Here is a 22,573-nt window from a genome sequence, read left to right on the forward strand (position 1 = left end):
GACAGGCGGCTTCGGGCTGCCGATAAAGCGCGGGCAGCAAAGTGACGATGGATCTTGAAGAGACGCTAGTGAACTCTACCTTACAAGAGAAGGCTGAAAGCTTTCTTCCACCACAACAGGCGGCAACGGCCAGCATGAAACCAACGGATGATCACCGCAATTTTCCAGTGACAATTCACTGAACAGGAGTGACGGTCCCAAAGTTGCCGTTCAGGAGTCAGTTTTTTCGTCTTTCGATCTTCTGCTTTCACCTATCTGGGTATCTTATCAATCAAGTACTGCTGGATTAGCAGTGCCAGCAGTGCTGGTTGTGATAATATAGTCAAACGATGCATTACGATGGTATCACCCTTGCTTGTCAAGCTGAACTTGATGGTGCTTTCAACTCTGAAACAACGGTTTTCCTGTTTTGACTAATAGTGTATGTTTCACGAAAATCGGAGTGGTACGGGAAAAGTAATCTTAGAATAATTAAGAAAATGCCAAAATCCGTAGCAAACGCTTTTTTTTTTTTTTTCGCATATTACGCCCCATACGGTTCTTGTTTTTAGAGCTCTTGCTTGATAGACAGCGCAGCTCGAACGACCGACAGCGTTCAGCGACAGCTTGTATCGCATCCTCCTCGCCTCCAACCAGCCTACAGGCATAGCCCAAAATGCGCAAGAATGGGTGGGAGACGCCGTTCCACGTGCTGCAACTGGCCACATGGGTGGTCTTCCCGGCCGTCATGGCGCTCTTCTTCGCCTTCTACACGCCAATCTTGGACAAAACTCCGGCCATCGTCCTCAGCGTCGTGTATGCCGCCGCCTGCCTCGTAACGGTAGTGTCCGTGGCCGTTTGTACGGGCACCGACCCGTCAGATGACTGCATTATGAGACCGTCGGTAAGAGCGACGCAGAGCAGGTTTAGCAGCGACTTCAGACTCACGGTGATGTTGTTTTGGCCACAGACCTTGCCTGACGCCAGAGACTCTCGCCCTGACAATCGAGTGTACTGCAACGTCTGTACAAAATATGTGTACGTGCTGCTTGTCCGAGGTCTCTAAAGACGATTCTAATGGAATCTTAATGCTATCTACGTACAGGAACGATCAAAGCAGACACTGTCGCCTGTGTGACAAGTGCGTGGATGTCTTTGATCACCACTGCAAGTGGCTCAACAACTGTGTGGGCAAGAAGAACTACCGCTTCTTTCTAGGATCCGTCGTGGGTGCGTCGGTGTTTCTAGCAGTGCAGATCGCTGTGGGCATTTATCTCGTCGTGGAGCTGTACACGAACGAAGACGACACTATGGGGAACTCAGCCACGAGCTACGGATGCTCCACAGAGAAGGACGATCTCACGGGACTCTGCGTGGACGGACAGTACAGTATCTCGCTGCAGACGCTACGGATCATCCACATCGTGTTGCTGGCCTTCCTGAGTCCCTGGCTGTTCATGATCGGGCAGCTTGCACTCTTCCATTTCCACTTGTGTACGACCATGAGCACCCGAACTACACTTCATACGTGGCAGCTAACAATTTTATTGTCATTTGATCTGCAACAGGCATGGAGAACATCACAACTTACGACTACATCGTCCGTCAACGCAAGCGGAAAAACGCTCAGGAGCGTCAAAACATTGTACGTATATATCCTGTCAACCACCTCGATATCTCGGCTACAGAGAGCTGCAGTTCCAGCAGCAAAAGCAGCAGGACATAGCAGACCAGAACACATTCCCTTATTTATAGACATTGACCAATGTGTTTGTGTGTTTTTTTGCTTCGTGTATCGTGTTTGTGTGTAGGTTCGTGTGCCATGGTGGAAACGCTGCTGTGGACAAAAACCCAATCCTGACTCAGCGCCGAACAATTCGAAGCCCAGTGTCAACCAGACAAGCGATTCGCGTCCGTCAGGCGAAAGCGTGCGCAGCGAGGAAGAGGAATTGGCCGCTATTGAGGCGGAAGTGGACGACAGCTTGGAGGTGCTCAGCAACCAGAGCGGCGAGATCCGTGAGCGCGATAGCAGTCGACGCAGCAGCAGTTCGTACCGCAAGCGGAGGAGCAACAGTGGCACGAAGCGGGGATTCGGTCTACACGTCGATCTTGCTGGACAGCGATCTGTGCAGACTAATACTGGTGCGAATGGCGTCGTATATACGCCACGATCAGAAAGCGGGGACACGAGTTACTTGGCAGCGCCGTACTCTCCAGGGACACCCGCTTCGCCTTTATCACCACGCTCTGATGCGGGTAGCGCATACTTTTCCAACTCACAGGTGGACGAAATCGAGACAAGGGACGGAGAAGCTACAAACCAGCCTCTTCCGGCCTACAAGGTGTCGAGCAACTCGTCTATGGTCATGTATGGACGACCACCGATCGATGATACCTCGTCTGAAAACCACATCGTGTAAGTGTGTTATTTCTCGAAACTCAGAGCGAGCGCCTCCCTCGCTGACTCTCGGATTGTGTAGAGATTTTGACAGCGGAGATAAGAAGCACTAGCTGAGCTGAGAACCTACCATCTAGCCAGCTGACGTCTCGCTCGCTGACACTGTAGCTTGGACAAAAATCACAAGTATTTATGGCGCACACGCAGGGCAAGCTTACCACATCCACGGCACGACCAGACCAGGCGATCGACCAAACAATTGCAAACCATTTCATAAAAGAAAAGAAGTTTTGTTTTAGAACAAAGTGAAAGACGTCGAGATATGCATCCGTTGCCTCAAAGAGACAGCAATAGTCCGCTGCTGCATCAGCTTAGGCCTCGCGCACAGCCGCGACCTTGAAGATTTTGGCTTCTTCGTCCGCACCAATGTCGACGTGGAGCACGTCGACGATGCCGCTGACGCTAGGAGTATAGAGAGTCTTGCCAAGCAGGTTGCTGTTCGTCGAGTGTTCCACCTCCAGCGAGTAAAGCGCGGCCGTGGCCGTCCAGCCGCCCATGTCGTACTCGCGCTCCTGGATAGTCTTCTCCTCTCCCGGCGCCAACTCACACGTCTCCTTGATCTTGGCCTTGCCCTCAGCCTCAAACTCGTCCGAGCCGAAGGTCGCCACAACCGTCACCTGATGAGACGTCGAGTTCTTGAGCGCGACGGACTTGACGTAGTGCGGAACGGGGACCATGACTGAGCGATTCCTGGGCTTCAACTTGATGCTCGGACTGATTTTCCGATTGTGAATGAGAAGCATCTTGACACTGGATGCGGAATATGTACACGTACACCATTTTGACCTTCATTCCTGATTCGTACTTAGTATGTAACGCACTCTGTTTGGTCGCTGTCAAAGCGAAACGAGCGGGGCAGGCGGCGACGAGAGATCTCCACGACGTGCAGACAAAAGCTAGAGGCAGGAGTGAGGCCAATTACGATTCGTCTTGGCTACGTGTTGGTACTCTGTTTACTCTACAACTCGGTCTATAGCAGCACAAAGTCTAGTTGAAGAGAGTCAACCGCGGATGGCTCGGAACAAGGAGCAGTGGAAAGCCCAACAGCGAGCGCAGCATAATCAAACCCAGTCAAAGGGCTTCGTTCAGATGAAAAGGCCACTACCGCATCCACCTGGTGTGAGGCCCATGGCACCGCCAGCGAGCTCCGCACTCTTCCTGTTGGGTAGACCCGCTAATGGAGCTCCTGTGGTTGCAGCAGTACAACCAGAAGTTTTCAAGCCTGATCCAATACAAACGCCAAGTCAAAATGGTAGCTCATCAGGTGAAGCAATCGACTTGACTCTGGACGGAGACGATGAGGAAGAGGATGAGCCGATGGGGGCGCAACAATCAGTAACTGCCGCTGCTACGGCTGCTACTGTGAGCTCTGCAGCTGCAGGCACTGCGAAGTCGAGTACGTTGAACGGCAATGAGAAAGAGAATGCATCCGTGACACAGTCACTGCAAGCGACGTCGGACATGATGGTGCCAGAAGTGGAAGAAAACGAGTCGGACGTGGACGAGGACTGGCCAGTTATGCCGTCCATAACGTCGTCACCTCTGCCAGTATCGTTGGCTTCTTCTGTACATGATCTGGCGACTTCGTTGACGTCTCAGTCGGTTCCATTACCTACGACGACGCCGGTAAGTGAACAGGCTTCTCGTGGCGAGACACAGAACGATGTTGGAGCGGCGTTGGATGCTATCCGCCAGACAACCCCATTTTTTCAGGACAAGCAGGAGGAAAGTGATCTGGAGCGAAGTACTCAGATGGTAGCGACTAGACAGCAAACTTCTACGCCCCCTTTGTATGGCGATGGTGATGACAGAATGGATGTGGATGAAGACCTTCCTAACCAGACGCAAGAAGCAGAAGAAGACACTACGGACTCACCGTCAACTACAGATCGAATGGTTGAAGCTGAGAATTTGGAGGATGGAGAGATATTCGAGGAAGGAGCGGCTCCAAAGCCGTCGATGCAGGTGCAACAGTCGATGATCCGAGGGAACCGACCAGAACAATTTAACGCGTACCCCATGGACTCGATGGGAATTCGTCCTCACCAGCGCGTTAAGAAGCAGAAAAAGCGTGGCAAGAAGAAGAGCAAGCGGAAGCTGGAGGCGATGCAGATGATGCACACATCGCCAGGTGAAATGGCGCCCGACTTCGAGCGGATGAATCGTCAGCGGCCATTTGCAGATGCTCTACCACCAGAACAATACACGCTTGCAATGATGAGGAACGACTCAAGAAGCAACTCAATGAACATTCGTCCCGTGTTCCGAGATCCACCTTCAGCTTCATTTCAACCAGGACGTCCGGTTGTTGGTGGTCTGTATCCTCCAATGAGACCTCCACCACAACAGCTACAGAATCCCCGAATGCCACCGCCACCTCCTCCTCTGTACGAAGACAGCCAGATTTTGCGCGTGAATCGTCAAGGAGGTATGGAAATGCTTGCTGGCGAGGCTGGACGACTCTCCCACGCAATGTTCTCGGAACCTCCAGTGCAGGGAGGATTTAAGTATCGATCGGTGTCGATAACTCCACCCAGGCCCATGACAGGTGGGACAAGTCCTTCATTGCAGCGCTCCGTAAGTGACCAATCGCACCTTCCTCCAATCCCCCACCAAAGTCATGCTGCTACCCCCAGCCCGGTTCGCAACAAGGAGCGCAATGACTCCGCTGACTTGGACCTTGACACCCTTCGAGCTGCTGCCCTTCGAAGTAAGGTTAACCGGTCTTTGAAGTCGTCATCGTCGACTCCGACACCTACAGAGGTGTCCGTGGTGGATTCTTCTTCATCATCGTTATCGTCTTCATCTCCTGCCCGACCAACTCACGACGAGGGGAAACGCTCAGTTTCAGAGCCAGCGAGTCCCAATAGCGAAAGCGAACTTCGCCTGGAGATTTTACGATCCATGACGCGAAACCGGAAACGAGCTGTTACGAAGGCACCCGATGCTGCTCAAGTGCTGACGCCGTCCTTTGGTGAGTCGAATGCAATTGACAGTCCCGAACAGAGTACTTGCGCGAAGGCTGTGGGCGAAAATGTGGATAACTTGGCCAACGAGAAATCTTCAGTAGCCCAGACGGAGCCGACTGTGGTAGCAAAGTCGCCAAAGTCAACGCAGCTGAAGACAAATGATGTGGCCGACGCTGAGCGTATGGTGATTGATGAGTCCTCCTCTGAGACAGATAAATCTCCTGCTACATCGAAGTTAAATGGAGGAGGAAACAAGGCAGAGACTTCTTCGTCCAGAGCGTCGGAATTAGCAAAACCTTCAGCTGGACTGACTGTGAAAACTCCAGAGTTCCGTCCCCTGACTGCATGCTCCCAGTCGCTAGTGATTACGCTCAACCCGGATGATTTTTCACCACGCAATGGCGAAGACGATACACGCACCAAATCAACGGCGTCAAGCAGCTTACAAGATGCAATAAAAGAGATGCGACAAAAGATTGCTGAGCGTGAGAAAGAACAGACGACTCGCTTGTTGGAGAACGCGGCAGCAAGAATATTCAAGCATCCTTCAGGGTCCTCATCCAGTCCCGCGTCGTTATCATCGACTCCACATCGTTTGTCTCCGAAGAAGAAGGTGAGTTCTGTGGTTACTCTGTTGCCAGGTGCGTCAGGGAATGCTCCTGAGGTGAAATCCTCTGCTATCGGCATTGCCAAGAAACCACCACTTGGGCCAGTTGCAGAGGAATCCAAGATAGCTACCGTTTCCAAGAGCGCGCAAGCAATCTCAGGTGAAGGAAAGGAGAAGCCTAGTCAACAGAGGCCGTCGCCTGAAATCCTTCCATCGACCGAAGCAGCGACAGCGAATAAAGCACCGGAGAAACCAGTGTCGAAGTCCCAAGAGCGTGGCGATTCTTCAGCGGTCAGTATAAACGTCGATATGTACATTTTGTCTCCTGTATTGCAGCCTCAGGTACCGGCGAGCAGTGATGGGCAAGATAGAGATCGGGCGAGCCAACCTTGCGTAAGAAATCTTTTGAGCCTGTCGCGGCGGCATAACGCCTACTGCGGGTGAGTCGTGTATTTGGGCACCAACACTAATCAATTGTTTTGTGTGGTTTCTTTGCTCTTGCGATAGGATGTCTCGACAAAGTCAGACGGTGATGTACGAGCCGAGAACTTTAGCAATGCCCTTAGACGAGCTTCTACGGACGCCTCGATGCCGGACGAGGCTGAGCTTGACTTCGATGCGATAAGAGCGGAGTTTGAGCAATGCGAAATGAATATCGAGGAGGCGGATGCTCAGATAGCGCGGCTATCGGACGAAATGGCTCAGCTGCAGAAGTTGCTGCCAGTTGAGTCGACAATGGGAGGAGCGTAAGGCTACAGCACCGTCGCAATGTGGATATCTATGCCCTGTAAGTCGAGTGGGACTCAGTCGGAGGTGAAGGCTTCGCTCAGCGTTTGGCGGCAACTGACTCGGTCCTGTTGTTGGTAGGAGGCTCGTGAAGCTTAGTTTTGTTTGCGTGTATTGACGAGAGGGGCTTGCGATTGGCGCTGAAAATATGGTGAGGATGTAGTCTAGTGGAGTGCAGAGTTCGCCTGATGGGCTGAACACGCTGATCGTCATTGCAGACGCACTACTCACGCCGATGAGTTTGTACGCAGTAGGAGAAGGACGAGAAGAGCAGTTTTTCATGTATTTATCGGAATGAACACTTTTCATGGGTGATCCATTTCTTTCTTTCCTGTCTTGTCATTTAGAAGTAAAGCGGATTCGAGTACGGTGGATACCGATCGTCGATCCAGATATTCACCAGATCATCCACTTGCAGGATAATGTCAAGCAAGTTCACTTCATCCTTGAACGTCATCGGAGTCGGATGCAGTGGTGACCCGCAACAAGTGACCATGAGACTCTCGTCTTCATGAATAAACGCTCGTGCCATGATATCGAAGTCCATCTCGAGCTTTGGCGACTGTAGCAGTGCCATTATGTTCCTCTTGGCAGTGTCGAACAGCACCTGGTGTTGTGGGAATGCTTTCATGATGTGAGGTTGCACGTACTGTGTGAGCAGATAATCGGCAATTGACAGGAGACGTAGCATGAAAGAGCCTGCCTTCGCTGTGGTATGGAGCTTGGTGAACTCACTGGTGCGTACGTTGAGCTGGCCCAAGGGTTTAGTTGAAAGGACGGTATCCTCGTTATCAGTATTACTGGGGCCAAAGGAGAAGCTCAACGCGCAATGCTGGTTTAGTTTCTTGGAGATAGTTCCTGTTGAGTTGAGCTGTTTGGGTGATCGAGGAGACGCCAATTTCTTCTTTTTAGCTGCTGCCAAGGCTTGTTCTCGAAGCTCTTCTTCGCGTGTTATCAGTGCGTCCAGGTCTAAGAGAACTTCACTGGATAAGTCCGCGAGCATGAACCGGCCAACTGGTTCCAATGCTTTGACAGTTTGTTGCTTGCCTCCAGTCGCAGCGTTGGCAGAAGTTGACGGAAGCATGGCGTCGATCTGCATTCCAACTCGATTGTTCCCCAACGGAACCATTTCAGCGCGGTAAAAGCCGAGGAAACACGGAGGCACGGCGAGTCCCATGCTTAAAGGTCCACGGTAGTCGGCATCCTTAAACGACCCATTGAGCACACAATCTTTACCGGTTCCCTTCACGTTTCCAGCAAGTTCAGCACTCACATCGTCGACATTTTCTCTGACAAACTCAATCACCTTCTTCAATGTTTGCCAGAATTTACTGAATGCATGAACTTTTGTTTGGAATGAGACTTCTGCTGGACGGTATCGTCTCAAGTCAAGCACTGGAGGTGAGCCCACAGGACACATTTCGTCGCTAGTGTTTACTGCAGCTGATGCAGCGGCTGCCGCGGCTGCCATCGCCATCGCCGGGTGGACCGTAGCCTTACGTCCAAGGCGAATACCGTAAATGAAACCATCCGCTCCTGTGCGTGGCTTACTATAGTCGATACCGAGTACAATGCGCTCGTACAGCTTGGTCAAAGCCTCGACGACGCTGAGAGCATTGAGGGTTGAATAGAAATGCTTCACCGAGACTTGTACACTCGCTGGTTTCTTCGACAAACGCTTGATCGTATCGAAAAACTTGTCGATATCAAACAGCTCGAGTTGGATCTGCTTTACCGCCGTAGCATTCTCAAGTGACGATCTCTTCTTAGGCGACTGAGTTTTCGGTGGTAGGATACCTGGCTGCATTTTCTTGATGAAGACTAATTCAAGAACGCGCTTCCAAGCTGTACGTAGCCTCTCGCCTTGCGTTTTCCTGTCATTCTCTTCTTTCGACTCAACCGTTTCTTCATCGACCGAGAAAGCGTTGTAGTACAAACATATCGACGCGAGTGAGTGGAAACTGTACGTAGCTGGAAACAGTCCACTGTGCTTGAGAGCGATCAGCAAATTGAACTGCGGGGGAGATAATTGCAATAACTCTGCAATCGTTTGCAATTCCTTGTTCGAACCAGTCAGCAAAGACGAGAACATTTGTGCAGCAGCCGATGCAGCATCCTTAATCGGACTCAAAGGAGGTATCGATCCTCCGTCACCTCCATTAGCACCACTTGTTTGTTTGCAAAGCTTTTGCTTTGCTTGTTCTTCTCGAATCGTATTTAAGTCCAGCTCCTTGAGTTCTTTCTCCATAACATGATCAATAGACTGGCCTGTTATCTTGATTTCACCTTTGACGTCCAGCTTGGCTGGAGGCAAATTGAAAGCTAGCGCCAATTCATACGGGAAGTACAGCAATGTCAAGTCCCGAATAAGAGAGCTCAGCACATCAGAGCAAAGCTTGCGGACCATCGGTTCGGGTAAATCCATGCCACCTTTGACGCGTCTTGTGAAGTTGATAAGCTCAACATACGTAGCTTCTGGCGAGAAGAGAAACTCCCATCTGCCTTGACCCACTGCGCTGTCATCGTCAATATCTTCCACGTAGATGAGGTTAATCGAGGCTTCAAAGTCCGAGTCCATGTACATGCTGTCCCAAATCGATTTCGGGATACGCGTTCCTTTCTCACCGACAACCTTGACGTGTTTTCCGCAGCAGACTGTATGGCCTTTCATCGTTATTTTACACGTAGGAGTAATTCCTTGCGCTCCATTCGTCTGGTGAGTAATTTGAATAGAGTATGAGCTATTGAAGCTTTCAACGAAGAAGTCGCGAAGTCCGTAAAATATCCCGTCAATGCTGAAGCGCAGGGAGTAGCCATTCTCGCGTGGATGCCAGTAGAATCGACGCAGCGCATCAAGTTTTGACTGTGCGCAATGCATTCTTGCGGCCAGATTGATCGCATTTGTTGGGCTATCCATCGAAGTAGCAATAGGAGAAGCTTTACTTGTCGGTGAGGGTATTGCACCTTGCTTCTTGTTCCGTGGACTCCCTGGCAACGGTGCTCTTTCTTGCTGTCGCTTTTGCTCTTCTTCCAGAGCAACCGCTTGCATCGACACGATCGTCTTCTCAAGTAGATGCATCTGTCGCTTCAATTTCTCCTTCTTGACTCCCCACTTCTGCTTCTTCTTCGCCCGCTGCTCTTTTGCCCGCGTGTACACTTCCTCTAGATCTTTCACAGCTAGTTTCCACGCTGCATCGTATGCAGACTTGTCCATATTCATCGAATAGTATTCCAGCTCAATACGCGGTGCCAGTGTCGGCTTTTTAGGTGACGCTGGTTGTTCAGCAACGCTTGACTTGTCAAGCTGTTCTGGGATAGAATTTTCAGCCACGTCATTCTTATTGGGAGATGGTGGAGAGATTTCTTCGTTGCTATCAACAACCCATTGCACGGTGTTTTCTCCTTCATCACATCTGCGAGACTGGGCTTCGTTAACGTTGGTAGTAGTTTCTGGTAACACAACCGGCGGAATATTATTCAGCACGCGACGTCGAGTCCGTACCCACCGTCTTCGTCGCACATAGTCTGTTGCATTTGGCTCACTGCGCTCTTCACCTTTCTTGATCAAGTAGTTGATCATGGTAAAGTCCAAAGCATAGACCCATCCGTCTGCATCACATCTGCACGAGGTTTTGTCGACGACCCAACCACTTGTCCATATCCAGCTCACAGGCACTTGAGGTTCCACTTTCGCGCGGGACTGGCTAGACGGTGAACCATGCAGTCCACTCCACTGATGACGGTCCGTTGGAAGAAGGTGGCCTGCCAATCACCCGACACACATTACTTTAATTAACGAGTTGAACTAGTATGACGCTAAGGCTATAGTGTACGCACCTGGAAATGAGGATCCCCACGAGAAGCTCAGGTATGAATAGCGCTGGTGTTCGTAGATGTCGTCGATTGCTTCTTCACCGCCGAAGTCACGGACACCAAACTCGCGATGCACCCGCTGCAGAAACTCCTCCTCTTTGCCCTGTCATTATTCAGCATTGTTATTATCCTTTAATTGCTGTAAAATTCCAGCAACACGCACTCGATGGTTAGCCAGGATCTCCTCAACGCGATCGACTTTGCGAGGGTCGTGTGCCCAGTAGAACGCGCGTAGTCGAGAGTGCCACCGCTCCATCCTCTCGTCTTCATTATCTGCAATGTGTTCACACAGCAAGTGTCAGAATGGGTATCTTGGACAGCATTAAACACTTATTCTGGTTCTCCTTCCGTCGCAAGCGGATAACGAGCCACTAGCAATGCCTCCATGCTCAAAACTCGCACCACTGCAGCTACAGGACAACGTACGTTCAGTCAGAACTATATCCTCAGCCAAGACGGGCTTACACGCCGCACTGAGGCTTGATGCCGCCTGCAAGTCCGCCATATAATAGGATCGCACAATGAACGATAGCTTCAAAACAGCCCTCTGACGTGTAACGGATGACGCTTTTCATCAAATCATCGGGCTCAGATATCATAACAGCCAATCAAAACGACTGAGCTCACATACGTAATCACCCGACCTGACCCAACTCGAGTCATTCTCTGAAGAGCTACGCACGAGTCATGGCGGATCTCCTGGCTGCTGTCGCTGCGACGCCTCATGCGGCCGAGAGCGAGGAAAGCGGCGCCGTTATCGGCCTTAGTAACACGCAGTTGATGGACGTGAAGGAGCAGGCGATCGCATACGCGGCAGCGCACGGTCTGCTCGTTGGCTGGCGCGACCCGAGCAAGCCCAAGGACCCCACGCCTGCCTTCACGCACATCCCCTTGTGTCTGCTGCCCGTGCAATTCCCCAGAGCGCAATTCGAACATGGCGTCAAGTTGTCGCCTATCTACGGTCGCCTGGTGGACCGTGTGAGTCGCGATGTGGAGTGGCTGCACAGCTGCGTACAGAGTGTCGTAGCCGAGGACGCCTTCACTGCGCGGCTCCTAGAACTCTCGAGGCTCGTGCAGAAAGAAGGCGTCCAACAGAAGGCGTATCTGGGTATCCATCGCTCCGACTACATGCTGCACGAACCCCAAGCAGACGTGGCTGGAGACTCGCAGCGTTTGCTGCAGGTGGAGCTCAACACCATCTCGTCCTCCTTCGCCTGCATCAGTTCACTCGTCTCGGGCATGCACAGGTATGTCTGCAACGAATGTTATGCTCTCGACTAATGCATCTACCTTACGATTCTCTTTCTATTGACAGCTTCCTTGTAAGCCGACTGGGAGCAGAGATTCCGGCCCTGGAAAAGCACTACGGCATCCCATCGGCCGAGTATGCCAACGCATTGCCGCAGAACGACGCGATCATTGAGCTGCCGAACTCCCTTGCGTCCGCACACAAGCTCTACGGCGTCAAGGAGTGCGTTACCACTGCTTGTGTACTTGATTGACACTTGTCTCTGACGATGTTGCTTGGTATTCTGCAGTGCTGTGGTCATGTTCGTGGTGCAACCTAACGAGGCCAACGCCATTGACCAACGTTGGCTCGAGTATAATTTGTGGGAGCATCACGGTATCCGCGTGCTGCGTCGCACTATGGCTGAGGTGGACGCACGTGGCAAGCTGGTGGAGCGTGATGGCAAGCGCACACTGGTGATTGATGAACATGAAGTCTCAGTCGCGTACTTCCGTTCTGCGTATACGCCGAACGACTACCCTACGGAGCAGGAGTGGGCTGGTCGGACTCTAATTGAACGCTCGTACGCCATCAAGTGTCCGTCGATCGCTTACCACTTGGCTGGCACTAAAAAGGTGCAGCAAGTGCTTGCACAACCTGCCGTTCTTCGTCGCTTCATGGCAGAAGAAGAAGCCAAGGAGCTGGAGACGTCGTTTGCCGGTCTTTATGGACTGGAGAAGGACTCTGCGACTATCGAGGATGTCAAGAAGATGGCGGTCGCCAACCCACGCTCGTACGTGCTCAAGCCTCAGCGCGAGGGTGGAGGCAACAACTTGTACGGCGACGAGGTTGCTGCAGCCATCCAGAAGATGAGCCCAGCTGAACTGGAGTCGTACATCTTGATGGAGCGTATTTTCCCCAAGGAGAATCCAGCCGTTCTCATGCGCAACAGTCTCACATCTAGTGGACCTACGATCAGCGAGCTCGGAATGTTCATCACAAGTCTGTTTGACGGCGACGAGAAGGAGATCGTCAACAAACACGCTGGTCACCTGCTCCGTACGAAGCTCTCAGGTACCGATGAAGGTGGTGTGGCCACGGGCTTCTCGGTCGTGAGTAGCCCACTGTTGATTTAGATACGTACGTAGATCTAGACACCAAGAGCACTCCGGTCCTCACTTGGTTTAGAGCTAATAGCGTCTCTTTATTCCTGTCTTGTCGGTTGCTGAAAGATGGAGAACACTGCTGCTGGACGTAAGGATAATAGTCATCTCTTCAACGTCGTGTACGATCCTCGCTTTGACAGGTTCTTCCTTGAAGACGACGATGTGTACTGTAGCAGGAATCGCTCTCTTGAACGCCAGAAAGTCTCCATTCCATGGGAAAAGTGGATCATACCGCCAAAGTCTCCGCCCAAGCGTGTCCGGCAAGACAACGTCAACTCTACCGCCAAAGATCCTGCAAGTGATTCTGGTTCAACAGCCAAAGACACTAAACCACAGCCGGTGGCATCCGTTGAGGTGAAGAACAATTTGTTAACCGACAATACCAGTGCTGATGAAGACACGCAGATAAGCTCACTGGAAGTTCCAACGCTAGACTTGTCGAGTGGCAAGCCGTTGGCGGAAGACTCAGCACAGATCGTGGAAAGGATTCCTACGGACCCTGTTTCCGCCAAACCAAAGAAGATTCGAGAACAAGACTACACAATTCATTTCGAGCGAAGCAACCAAGACGTAGCAAACATCATGGTCTCTAGTGTTGTCAATACCAAGCCAAACAACGAGAACCACGTCAAGTGGAACGGACAAGTGCTTCATGTAAAATTCCCTGGCCTTCGACTAGAGTCCGAGAACCAAAGCACAACCACCAAAGCTGAAGCACAGCAACGTGAACATCTTCACGGATCAGCGCATGATCAGTGGTTAGCCTCGACGTACAAGTTCAAAAACCTTATGAGAATCCGTGCTCATGCTGACGGATTACGTCGTGTCAACTCGGCCAACCGCTTTGTAGCGGTGTCTTCATCCGAGTCTTCGGATTCCGAGGAAGAGATGAAAACTGCAATACATGAAGCAGAAGACGAGAACGACTTGATGCCAGTGTTCTTCCGAGACGACCGCGTCCTCTTCCGAGCTAAAGGTCGTTTGTTTAAAGGAACAGTTCGTCGTCGTATTCCCAAGTCGGATTTCTACAATATTCGCGCAGATAATGGCAGTTTGTTTGATGCTGTCATAGCGTCCAAGATGGAGCTGCTCGATGAGCCGGAAGAGCAGCCATATTATCAATACTCCAAAGGAGATAAGATTTTATGGGTGCCTGATGCCTACAGCAACAATTCCGACGAGGAAGAACTGACGTATAAGGCCAAGATTGTGCATGTGCATCCATTGAACCGGTTCGATCTGCTATTGCGCACTGGTCGAGTAGCCAAGAAGGTGCCGTACGAACAGCTCCGTCCTCGCGATGAGTCCGATTTCGTATCTACAGCGACGTCAAGGCATCGGTAAACCAGACCGTCTCATTTTATCTCGTCTCTGTTGTGCTCTACTTGTTTTTGCGCTTGGCAGCCTTCTTGCTGGCCTTCTTGTTCACTTTAACCGGAGCCTCACCCAGCGCTGACATGATCGTGTCGTTCCAAGAGTTGATGGACTTGCTCATATCGTTGCGGTCCGTCCAAGGGCGACGTAGCTCTCCCCATGCGCGCTCGCCCAGCAGCGTCACCTTAACGACAGGCGCCTGGAACAGGTTAAAAGGCTGCGTGATGGTCTGGATCACGAGCGGTGGGAAGAAGCCCCACTTCCAGTGCACTAGCACCGTCACGATCGTGCCGAGAGCGTACTGAAATAGGAAATGATAATATTAGTACGTTGCATCAATCACTCATTACCGTTGTCCACGTACGCGTTGAATCTCCTTCATGACCACGCGCTGGTCGTGCTCAGCGACCGTGATCTTCTCATCGCGGTCTCCCGTCTGACCGAAACCCAAATCCTCCTTCACGGTAATTACGCCGGGCTCCGTGTTGTTCTTAGCCTTGATGTACAGATACAGCAGCACGCCATAGCAGAAGAGCTGCGAGAGACCGTAGATGCCCTGCACAATGGTCGTTTGAACTGTGGTAATCAATACAGATCCGTTATAGTCAATATATTGGACCCATGATAATTGAAGCAGCAATTGTTACGCACAGGAGTTTTCGGTGTCCAGCACGGAGCGCGTGGTGATCGCCAGAGTGAGCGTCACGCCCATCATTTTAAGGTTGGGCGCCATGGTCGACAGACTCGGGGAGTTGAAAGCCGAAGTGTGCGGGTAAAAGCCACGTCAGACAGCTGCTTACAATTTTCAAGTTTAAATTGTGTTAGAATTGTGTACATCTTACCTGCAATACAATATGCGAAGCTGTCCGCACAAATTCTCACAAGCTCGCGCAACGAAGGCGGCAAAACCGTGCCAACCGTGTTATCATCATCAAACTCTCTTAAGGCCATCGCAGCGATGGAGCAGAGTCCGCCGCAGAACCCGTACACCTTCACACGGGAGGACTATGACAATCTAGTGGCGAGGACACCCAACTGCCAGATCAGCAAGCGGTCGAAATACGAGGAGATCGAGCTGGTGGACGACTGCACACTTTTCGACATCTACCGCCAGCCGCGCGCTCCTGTTACGGACCCGAACGCGACCAAGACGCTGTCTATACGGCAGCTAAACGCCGACCTCACATGCCCTATCTGTCTAGGTATCATCAAGGAGACGATGGTTGTCATGGAATGTCTACACCGCTTCTGCGGCGAGTGCATCTCCACCGCCATCCGCCAGAGCAAGCGTGAATGTCCATCGTGCCGTATCCACATCCCATCCAAGCGTTCACTGCGCCCTGATGCCAACTTCGATGCCCTCATCCGCAAGATTCACCCCAATTTGGCTGAATTCGAACGCAACGAGGACCAAATAATCGAGCAGCTAAACCGGACCAGACACTTCCACAATGCCTACACGGAGAGCACACGCAAGGGTGTGCTCAGTCAGGCAGCGACGCGGCGCAATGGAAGAAAGAAGACGGAAGGAGCCACGTCAGCTTCGTCGTCTCCGTCGAACACATCGTCGCCGCCGGTTGGAGAAAAGCGCAGCTCCCCTGGAGGTGGATCTCCCAATGACACCGCACCGTCGTCTGCTGCTGCTTCGGAGGATGAAACAGCGCGCAAAAAGCCGAAAGTTGCTGCCTCTAAGTCAACAGATACAGCGGTTGATCGTGTGAACTTCCGCGTACTGCTACATGAAGAAGAGCAGCCCAACGCACCCAAGCTGGAGCGCACGCTGTTCACCACGTCGCCCAAGCTGAAGATTCGTCACTTAAAGAAACACCTAGCTGCACTGCTCAAGTTGGGCAAGTACGACAACCTATGCATCGTGCTGCCTACCGTGAACTGTACGCTCAGTGGGTTGAGTGAATCGGCCAAAGCGCGGAAGAGCACCGGCGTTGCCATTCGACAGGACTTGCAGTGCGACCAAGAGCTCGAGGACTTTGTGACACTAAAAGATATTTATGAGCAATACGGTATGGGCTCGGCGTGGGAGCTTCGACTGTTGTATCACTTCTCTCAAGGCACCATTGTCAACGGCATCGCCCGATTCGTTGCTGCAACGTCCAACACGGAGTAAATTCGTCAAGACACATTCTGATTCCTCCTAACTGCCATGGATACTTGCTAGTTTTGAACGCGTTAGCTGGATCGGCTGCATTTGAGTCCCAAGTTTATTGCTCGCCTTCGTCTGGATTAGGAAGTACAAGAAATACCAGACGAGATTTTCGTGTTTTGTGTTGTCGATACTTTCGTGTACGAAAGCCTAGCTCCTCGAGTATTTCATATTGTCTAGGCACCTGCGTCGTCATCCTTCTCCATGTACAAAACTACGCAAAAGATGGAACATACAAACAGTACATTCCATTCAAATTTGTCTTGGCAGAGCTGTGTCTGAGAGCAAGGGCCCCTCCGAAGAACAGGAATGCAATGGCAAGTTGTCGGACGACGGATGAGCCCACTTATGTTGTGAAGGTGAAGGGGAACGAGGATCAAATCCGGTGGTCGACACAAGGGCTCAGATTTTTTAGCTCGTCTCATGTGAACTTTAAGCTGTTGAAATTAAGGTAATCGTGCATTTTAGTTAAGAAAGATTCTCAGGTCGTAGCCAACGGAGTTGAGACCAGTGCCTTTATTCGCACGAAGATAATTTTCAGCTCACCACAATACTGATCATTTAGCCTACTCCAGTAGCTCCAGTGCCACTATCACCTCATGAACATCGAAATCATTCGGAGGGTGTGCAAAGCGACGCCGCGCCAGCTGTCTCGTAAGCCGGTTAGTCGGCTTACACAGAATCACAGCCACTTTCTGTTTCTGCTTTGACACGTGGGGAGCTGCGTTTAAACTTGCATGTCATCAATTCATCAGCTCGCACCAATAAAGTCTTAAAGTTGGTACCGTTTCATTCATCAACCCATGTGCAGGCTTCCTAATGCGCCAATCCACAAATCTTCTAACACGCTATCTTCTTGGACTAAATGCTGTTGCATGCTCGACGCCAAAGAGCTGAGATCACGTGCCAATACTTCATGTTGAATCTTCTCATCAGTTGTCCGTCTGCCTTGCAAGAACACATGAAGCCGCGCAAGACACCAGGCTGCATACCGGCGAGAGAACTGATTTCCACACTTCCAAGCAGTCTCAATCTCTTGAACGATAGCATAGAACACCGCAAAACGCTCGCCCGCATTGCTGCACAATATCTTGAAAGTCCCATCCCACAATTCACTCAGTGCTACATTCTCACTTGGAGAATCTGAGAGAGTCCCAGCCAGTCGAGACGTTAGCTCCTCCGACGATGCTGGGTCTTCATTGATGGGTTTCCTTGCAGCTTCGTTCAGCAAGTACTGGATCACATAGCGACGATGACACCACAGCGCCTCGTGCGTCGGGTACTGGGCCACGATTTTTGACACGAACTTGTACTCTGCAAGAACCAAATTCTGCGGTACATCCACCTCACCGGAGTCTCGATGCTTCTTCACCAGCTCATTCAATGTGTGTTGACGATGGTTCCATCCCGAGTGATCAGTTACGTGTGTTCTACACCAACGCTCCATGTCCTCGAGCTCTTTCTGCACGAGATCCAGCGGAAGTCGAGACACGATCCAATGACGGAAGCTCCACGCATGATAATTCCGAGGTTTCTGCTCAGCCAGTCGACGACAAACCTCGATCTGTTGCGCGAAAAACACTCGGAGTTCGTCTTCAGAGAGGGACCCACACAGTCGAATAGCCAGCCAGCGTCTGCAAGAACACGATACTTGTCAGTTCCTCGGCATTAAGCAGCAGCCCTGTCCTATCAATCGACTCACCGATAAGCCCACGTATCAATACTCTTCGGATGCAGTGTAAACACCAAATTAGTGAATTGCACCTCCTCCAGCGCGTCCAGCCAGCCACGGGTTACGAACGACTTCCTAGAGAGCCACCACGCACATGTAAATAACCCCCTCAAGTTACCCACCAGCCCCAATAATACACCCTCACCGAGTGTTCCATGCTGTGTAGAAGTCAGCGCTGATAAGAAGGATGGCCCGCGTGCAATGCAACAGCTGGACGCGACGGTCGCTGTCCTTAGACTGCATGATTTCGGCTGCCTCTTGCTGCAAGAGCTTGTTCAGCGGATGGAACTGCGTACGGGCAGCATGGAATAGCGGGATTCCAGCCGCAAAGGCTACACCAAGCTTGTGGTTTTCCAGGAAGAAGGCAGTTTCAGGCGTCAGGTCACTCGGCTCGATGCCGAAAAGCAGCCCCACCTCATCACTAGTGGAAGTTCGGACGGGATGACGCGAGTTAGGCGGGAGTACGGATGCATACAATAGATGAAGATAACAGAGAAGCGTCCCATCAACACGTACATGAGTGGGTCTTGCTGGAAGAGACTCGAGAGCTGCGCCAGCAGCGCCTCGCCCGTCGCCATCTCGCCTAGGTTCGTTAATTGAGATGTGACGGCAAGTTTGAATTAGATACCTCTTTTTGGCAGCAAAACTACCTTCTTTTGATACTTACTGGTCTTTTAACCACCCATCTGATATTCAGGCTATTGTTGGTGGTCCAGTCTGGAATCCAGATGAGTGCTCTGTCGAAGGAAGGTGTTGCAAAGCGCAACCATGTAACTGTCTGCGCAACTGTTAAGCATGTAAACTGGCCGGACAATTAACAAGGTATCCCCATTTACATCATTGAAACCTTTGGGACGCTTGACCAGTGCCCAATCCAGCCAGTTAAAGACAATAATAAACATTAAAGTTAGTACTCGTCGGCACCGTCCAGCGAACACTTACCTACTCAAAACAACTACTTCAGTATACAAACCCAGCACCCCTGCTCATATGCACGTGATACGGAGATGCCCGTTGATTGATCGCACGATCTCGTTTTTCTCGCACATTCGCGCCATTCACCACGAGAACAAGACGCAGTCAACCAGCACTGCCATGCTTTACCGAATCCACCAGCGACACCAACGCTGCATGCTTGCACCTCTGCAAGCACGCAGATTAAAGTTAAACCGGAATGCGTGCATGTTTCTGTTGAAGCGACATAGATTTGAACTGGTGACGCGCGCGACTTTACCGCCACATTTCGCCAGAGCCCCTCATCCGTCATGACCATGCTGTTGGAGAAACTTCAATATGGAAGCTCCTCCATCACTCAATACCCGACAACATTTTGATTCGAACAGTCACGTATATTCTCACAGGTTCATACGAATTGCAGGTGTAAAAGAAAATCGATTTACCAACGAGAACCGATGTCGTGGAAATGTCGACGTAGCACAAAAACAAAAACCGCGAGGATGGGGGATCCAACGGTCGCACTAAGATGAAGACCATTCCGCATTTTGCCTTGAAGTACAGAAGCACCAAGCACCACGTCCACCAACATGTCACTCACGACGACGACCTTCGTAAGCCACAGCTCGGGCGTCAACGCCGCGCTGCTGGAGTTGGCGCACAGCCGAAATACCATCTACGAGAACACACGCATGTCAGGCGAGAACCGCACGGCACACCGCATGCTGCCTGTTGACCGACGTGAAAGCAGCAGCGACGCACTCGAAGACTCGTACGCGCGCAATATGGCCAAGTATTTCGGTGTGAAGGCACCGCCCGCTTGCGGGCGGACTCACAGAATGCCGTTTTCGCGACAGGAAAAGTTGCTGAATGAGGCGTTGCTGCTGGTGGCGCACAGCCGACGCTCCATTTATGACAAGACGCGCATCTCGGGCGAGAACCGCAGCGCGCATCGCATGCTGCCCACTGATCGCCAGGCGGAGCGGAGTGACCGCTGCTCGGACGCTATGGACGCGTCCTACGCCAGCTCCATGGCCAACTACTTCATGACCAAGAGTGCCAGTCGACTGTGACTATTACGTGAGAAGAGAGAATTTAAGGATCGCTATATGGTAGGCCCCGAGACGTATTTAATCGCTACAGGGCGAGAGCAGATGAAACAGTCAACAACAATGTAAACTTTTGAGTAACATACAGAGCCAGCTTCAAGCCTGGATAAGGCAGGGTTTTGTTCGTCAGCAGTTCGACTATTTGTGGTGGTGGATTGTCGGCTGTTAGCTCGAAGGCAAGACGAGGTGCTAATTGTCTCGCGTTTTATTCTACGGCATTCACAGCGAGCTGTTGCTCTCAGTCATTAAGCAATTAAGCGTCGAAGTTAACCTGGAATGGCCGTCACGGCGCGTCGTGCCGCTCCCGTCGTAGCATCGGGCATGGTGGTTATAACGCTTGTAACATGCTTGATCGTTGCCAAGACCAACAACGTCTACACTGGCGGCCTCGCGTGGCCGTACTTCTCAGATCTCGGTCGAGGTGTGCACAGCCCAGTCAATCTTTGTGCTTGAGCGTTTTCGTTGTCTTATATGCGATGTCTGTGGGCGTAGATTCACCAGGCTACTACATTTTCTGCCTCGGCCTTACCATTGTCGCGATGGCTTTGTGTGCTACTTGGTACTTCAACTACAAATTCCAGAGCTCGGCGTTGAGAATCCCCACACTGCTAGGCTACGTCTCACCTTTCGTGGATTGGACCGCTAGAGCTTCCACTGCCTTCGGTATTATCTCAACCGTCGGACTGCCGATACTCGTACGTGACGAGGTAAACTAATTGGGACGCAGACTAACGATTACTCTGTCTTGTTCATCATGATTTCCTTTTGATCAGGCTTTTTTCAGCACCGCATCGTATCCATCATTGCACAATAACGCAGCGTACTGGTTCTTCTTGCTGGAAACTATGGCCATCTTTCTCAACGTAACGTTGTGTCACTACATCTGCTTCAGTAAACTTCTCGAACTCACTTGTACTGTTCTTAATTGCAGACTTTTGTGAGCTATCAGCTTTTCAAAAGCTCCGAGGTGCCTGAAGCCACTGCTGGGGAGATTCCAGTGATCTGCGACTTTGAGGACATCGACGCGGAGTCAAAATTCTATGGCATGCGTCGAACGCTGCGGCTTCAAACTGTCTGCAGTGCATTATTTTTCGTAGCCTTCTTGCTGTACTTGCCGATCGGCCTCACTGTTGTCCAGCCTTTCAAGCGACTTACAATTGACCAGGTGAGTGTTTATGCTTGTAGTGTCCTCAGCGTTATGAATTTTTAACTTGTACTTGGTTCAGTGCTTAGAACGCGATCTGGGCGACTTGTACTGCTCTGTGACGATGAAGTTCGACAATGTGCACACGAAGCTCTGGAATTATGGTAAGTCTGCTGCTGAGGGTGTTTGATAACGCGGACTGCTCACTCCTGACGTATTTTTCTACCTTGCAACAATAGAGGACGACTACAATGCCACGCAGATGAGAGCAGCAGCACAACTTTGCTGCATCTTGACGCTCGTAGGCTACTCAATCTCCTTCCAGACACACCACGTCGAAGTTTTGGATAAAGACCGAGATCGGACAGCAACGTTTGAGGCATCAACAGGGATACAGACCAACAATACTCATTTCTGCGCGATCCCATTACTCGTGTCGCCTTCCGATCGACCATCAGAGACTTACTTAGTGATTGATAGTACATGAAAGCTTCGACCCCACTGGAATGTGTATGTTAATCGAATATTACTTGGAACTAAAAAACCAAACTCCACAAAACAATCTCGTTAGACGAAGTACATAACTCCAGCGAGCTTGTCACTCAAACCTGCCAGCGAGTACGCGGACCCCATGTTCGAGGAAGTCGATGAGCAATCTGTCGCCGTATCGGTGACCGCGCCGAGTGCATGTTCTGCTGCAAGCTGCGCATAGTGAATCGGCGGCACTATAGCCACCGAGCGCATGCAACGAGCGTAGCAGTAGCATAGTCGGTAGGTGAGCTGCTCAATCTGGTCCGCTGACAATTCGTTTTCATCCACCATCACCGTGTACTTGAGTAGGCACACTAGTGCCTTGAATTCCACGATGTCCCACGAGAAAAAAGTTGAGTCGTTGTGGGTCTGCTTGTGGGTCTGCAACAGCTCCAGCATCAACGATCGTTCCTGGCATTGGATTTCCACTGGGATCTTTCTCATTGGGACTGGCTCGCTCCGACACAAACAATCGGATGTGATGCTGCGAGTTGGCCGCAAT

At 51.2% G+C, this 22,573-nt stretch overlaps 12 protein-coding genes across 24 annotated transcripts; 7 read left to right on the forward strand and 5 right to left on the reverse strand.

Annotated features, from left to right (window-relative positions):
- Positions 1 to 524: 524 nt before the first annotated feature.
- PPTG_16778 (hypothetical protein) lies at positions 525 to 2,803 on the forward strand. 6 transcript variants are annotated; one of them, XM_008914271.1, is made up of 6 exons: positions 525 to 883; positions 950 to 1,017; positions 1,085 to 1,473; positions 1,548 to 1,624; positions 1,735 to 2,395; positions 2,460 to 2,803. In XM_008914271.1, coding segments are annotated over exons 1-6 (1,425 nt in total). In that variant the 5' UTR covers positions 525 to 655; the 3' UTR covers positions 2,462 to 2,803. The 6 variants fall into 6 exon arrangements, with proteins under 6 accessions (XP_008912519.1, XP_008912520.1, XP_008912517.1 ...); XM_008914272.1 differs by having other exon boundaries at positions 1,791 to 2,395; XM_008914269.1 differs by having other exon boundaries at positions 525 to 1,017; positions 1,791 to 2,395.
- Positions 1,510 to 3,181, reverse strand: PPTG_16779 (hypothetical protein; the record flags this gene model as incomplete). The annotated part of the gene is made up of 1 exon (XM_008914274.1): positions 1,510 to 3,181. A coding segment is annotated over one exon (433 nt), but the record flags the coding sequence as incomplete, so codon positions are not given.
- Positions 3,182 to 3,255: 74 nt separating this feature from the next.
- On the forward strand, positions 3,256 to 7,118 carry PPTG_16780 (hypothetical protein). Of its 5 annotated transcripts, none has more exons than XM_008914276.1 (3): positions 3,256 to 6,406; positions 6,521 to 6,800; positions 6,881 to 7,118. In XM_008914276.1, exons 1-2 carry the CDS (start codon positions 3,449 to 3,451, stop codon positions 6,761 to 6,763), a joined length of 3,201 nt encoding a protein of 1,066 aa, XP_008912524.1. In that variant the 5' UTR covers positions 3,256 to 3,448; the 3' UTR covers positions 6,764 to 6,800; positions 6,881 to 7,118. The 5 variants fall into 5 exon arrangements, with proteins under 5 accessions (XP_008912524.1, XP_008912526.1, XP_008912527.1 ...); XM_008914278.1 differs by having other exon boundaries at positions 3,256 to 6,304; XM_008914279.1 differs by having other exon boundaries at positions 3,256 to 6,800.
- Positions 6,988 to 11,239, reverse strand: PPTG_16781 (hypothetical protein). Of its 3 annotated transcripts, none has more exons than XM_008914281.1 (4): positions 11,193 to 11,239; positions 10,836 to 11,082; positions 10,637 to 10,775; positions 6,988 to 10,561 (listed from the first exon to the last, which is right to left on the reverse strand). In XM_008914281.1, the coding sequence occupies exons 2-4, from the start codon at positions 10,926 to 10,928 to the stop codon at positions 7,143 to 7,145; spliced, it is 3,651 nt and encodes a 1,216-aa protein (XP_008912529.1). In that variant the 5' UTR covers positions 10,929 to 11,082; positions 11,193 to 11,239; the 3' UTR covers positions 6,988 to 7,142. The 3 variants fall into 3 exon arrangements, with proteins under 3 accessions (XP_008912529.1, XP_008912528.1, XP_008912530.1); XM_008914280.1 differs by having other exon boundaries at positions 10,836 to 10,945; positions 11,099 to 11,239; XM_008914282.1 differs by having other exon boundaries at positions 10,637 to 10,945; positions 11,099 to 11,239.
- Positions 11,240 to 11,359: 120 nt separating this feature from the next.
- On the forward strand, positions 11,360 to 13,036 carry PPTG_16782 (glutathione synthetase; the record flags this gene model as incomplete). The annotated part of the gene is made up of 3 exons (XM_008914283.1): positions 11,360 to 11,919; positions 11,988 to 12,143; positions 12,211 to 13,036. The coding sequence occupies 3 exons, from the start codon at positions 11,360 to 11,362 to the stop codon at positions 13,034 to 13,036; spliced, it is 1,542 nt and encodes a 513-aa protein (XP_008912531.1).
- A 96-nt stretch (positions 13,037 to 13,132) lies between these two features.
- On the forward strand, positions 13,133 to 14,410 carry PPTG_16783 (hypothetical protein; the record flags this gene model as incomplete). The annotated part of the gene is made up of 1 exon (XM_008914284.1): positions 13,133 to 14,410. The coding sequence occupies one exon, from the start codon at positions 13,133 to 13,135 to the stop codon at positions 14,408 to 14,410; it is 1,278 nt and encodes a 425-aa protein (XP_008912532.1).
- PPTG_16784 (hypothetical protein) lies at positions 14,100 to 15,201 on the reverse strand. Its single transcript, XM_008914285.1, has 3 exons — positions 15,092 to 15,201; positions 14,805 to 15,016; positions 14,100 to 14,741 (listed from the first exon to the last, which is right to left on the reverse strand). Exons 1-3 carry the CDS (start codon positions 15,171 to 15,173, stop codon positions 14,448 to 14,450), a joined length of 588 nt encoding a protein of 195 aa, XP_008912533.1. The 5' UTR covers positions 15,174 to 15,201; the 3' UTR covers positions 14,100 to 14,447.
- Positions 15,202 to 15,327: 126 nt separating this feature from the next.
- Positions 15,328 to 16,733, forward strand: PPTG_16785 (hypothetical protein). Its single transcript, XM_008914286.1, has one exon. It carries the CDS (start codon positions 15,399 to 15,401, stop codon positions 16,563 to 16,565), a length of 1,167 nt encoding a protein of 388 aa, XP_008912534.1. The 5' UTR covers positions 15,328 to 15,398; the 3' UTR covers positions 16,566 to 16,733.
- A 276-nt stretch (positions 16,734 to 17,009) lies between these two features.
- PPTG_16786 lies at positions 17,010 to 18,957 on the reverse strand. Of its 2 annotated transcripts, XM_008914287.1 has the most exons (4): positions 18,850 to 18,957; positions 18,479 to 18,754; positions 18,304 to 18,408; positions 17,010 to 18,235 (listed from the first exon to the last, which is right to left on the reverse strand). In XM_008914287.1, exons 1-4 carry the CDS (start codon positions 18,909 to 18,911, stop codon positions 17,398 to 17,400), a joined length of 1,281 nt encoding a protein of 426 aa, XP_008912535.1. In that variant the 5' UTR covers positions 18,912 to 18,957; the 3' UTR covers positions 17,010 to 17,397. The 2 variants fall into 2 exon arrangements, with proteins under 2 accessions (XP_008912535.1, XP_008912536.1); XM_008914288.1 differs by having other exon boundaries at positions 18,479 to 18,957.
- Positions 18,958 to 19,877: 920 nt separating this feature from the next.
- Positions 19,878 to 20,360, forward strand: PPTG_16787 (hypothetical protein; the record flags this gene model as incomplete). The annotated part of the gene is made up of 1 exon (XM_008914289.1): positions 19,878 to 20,360. The coding sequence occupies one exon, from the start codon at positions 19,878 to 19,880 to the stop codon at positions 20,358 to 20,360; it is 483 nt and encodes a 160-aa protein (XP_008912537.1).
- A 312-nt stretch (positions 20,361 to 20,672) lies between these two features.
- Positions 20,673 to 22,027, forward strand: PPTG_16788 (hypothetical protein; the record flags this gene model as incomplete). The annotated part of the gene is made up of 6 exons (XM_008914290.1): positions 20,673 to 20,817; positions 20,889 to 21,091; positions 21,170 to 21,259; positions 21,328 to 21,561; positions 21,623 to 21,704; positions 21,780 to 22,027. 6 exons carry the CDS (start codon positions 20,673 to 20,675, stop codon positions 22,025 to 22,027), a joined length of 1,002 nt encoding a protein of 333 aa, XP_008912538.1.
- An 80-nt stretch (positions 22,028 to 22,107) lies between these two features.
- On the reverse strand, positions 22,108 to 22,515 carry PPTG_16789 (hypothetical protein; the record flags this gene model as incomplete). The annotated part of the gene is made up of 1 exon (XM_008914291.1): positions 22,108 to 22,515. The coding sequence occupies one exon, from the start codon at positions 22,513 to 22,515 to the stop codon at positions 22,108 to 22,110; it is 408 nt and encodes a 135-aa protein (XP_008912539.1).
- Between the last annotated feature and the right edge of the window lie 58 nt (positions 22,516 to 22,573).

The sequence above is a fragment of the Phytophthora parasitica genome (genome assembly GCF_000247585.1).
Source record: "Phytophthora parasitica INRA-310 unplaced genomic scaffold supercont2.59, whole genome shotgun sequence".
NCBI classification, from domain to species: Eukaryota; Oomycota; class Peronosporomycetes; order Peronosporales; family Peronosporaceae; genus Phytophthora; species Phytophthora nicotianae.

What these genes read in the sequence shown, in the direction of transcription:
- PPTG_16786 (XM_008914287.1), bottom strand. Translation starts at nt 18,911, where the DNA reads ATGGCGACGGGCGAGGCGCTGCTGGCGCAGCTCTCGAGTCTCTTCCAG. An exon ending in TTCCAGCAAGACCCACTCAT is followed by an intron (nt 18,755 to 18,849) that starts GTACGTGTTGAT and finishes AACTTCCACTAG; the next exon opens with TGATGAGGTGGGGCTGCTTT. An exon ending in ATTGATACGTGGGCTTATCG is followed by an intron (nt 18,236 to 18,303) that starts GTGAGTCGATTG and finishes GTGTTCTTGCAG; the next exon opens with ACGCTGGCTGGCTATTCGAC.
- PPTG_16778 (XM_008914268.1), top strand. Translation starts at nt 656, where the DNA reads ATGCGCAAGAATGGGTGGGAGACGCCGTTCCACGTGCTGCAACTGGCC. An exon ending in ACTGCATTATGAGACCGTCG is followed by an intron (nt 884 to 949) that starts GTAAGAGCGACG and finishes TTTTGGCCACAG; the next exon opens with ACCTTGCCTGACGCCAGAGA. An exon ending in ACTCTTCCATTTCCACTTGT is followed by an intron (nt 1,474 to 1,547) that starts GTACGACCATGA and finishes GATCTGCAACAG; the next exon opens with GCATGGAGAACATCACAACT.
- PPTG_16784 (XM_008914285.1), bottom strand. Translation starts at nt 15,173, where the DNA reads ATGGCGCCCAACCTTAAAATGATGGGCGTGACGCTCACTCTGGCGATC. An exon ending in GCTGGACACCGAAAACTCCT is followed by an intron (nt 15,017 to 15,091) that starts GTGCGTAACAAT and finishes TGATTACCACAG; the next exon opens with TTCAAACGACCATTGTGCAG. An exon ending in TCATGAAGGAGATTCAACGC is followed by an intron (nt 14,742 to 14,804) that starts GTACGTGGACAA and finishes TTCCTATTTCAG; the next exon opens with TACGCTCTCGGCACGATCGT.
- PPTG_16781 (XM_008914280.1), bottom strand. Translation starts at nt 11,177, where the DNA reads ATGGCGGACTTGCAGGCGGCATCAAGCCTCAGTGCGGCGTGTAAGCCC. An exon ending in GGATATAGTTCTGACTGAAC is followed by an intron (nt 10,946 to 11,098) that starts GTACGTTGTCCT and finishes AACACATTGCAG; the next exon opens with ATAATGAAGACGAGAGGATG. An exon ending in AGATCCTGGCTAACCATCGA is followed by an intron (nt 10,776 to 10,835) that starts GTGCGTGTTGCT and finishes GAATAATGACAG; the next exon opens with GGCAAAGAGGAGGAGTTTCT.
- PPTG_16785 (XM_008914286.1), top strand. Translation starts at nt 15,399, where the DNA reads ATGGAGCAGAGTCCGCCGCAGAACCCGTACACCTTCACACGGGAGGAC.
- PPTG_16780 (XM_008914275.1), top strand. Translation starts at nt 3,449, where the DNA reads ATGGCTCGGAACAAGGAGCAGTGGAAAGCCCAACAGCGAGCGCAGCAT. An exon ending in ATCGGGCGAGCCAACCTTGC is followed by an intron (nt 6,407 to 6,520) that starts GTAAGAAATCTT and finishes CTCTTGCGATAG; the next exon opens with GATGTCTCGACAAAGTCAGA.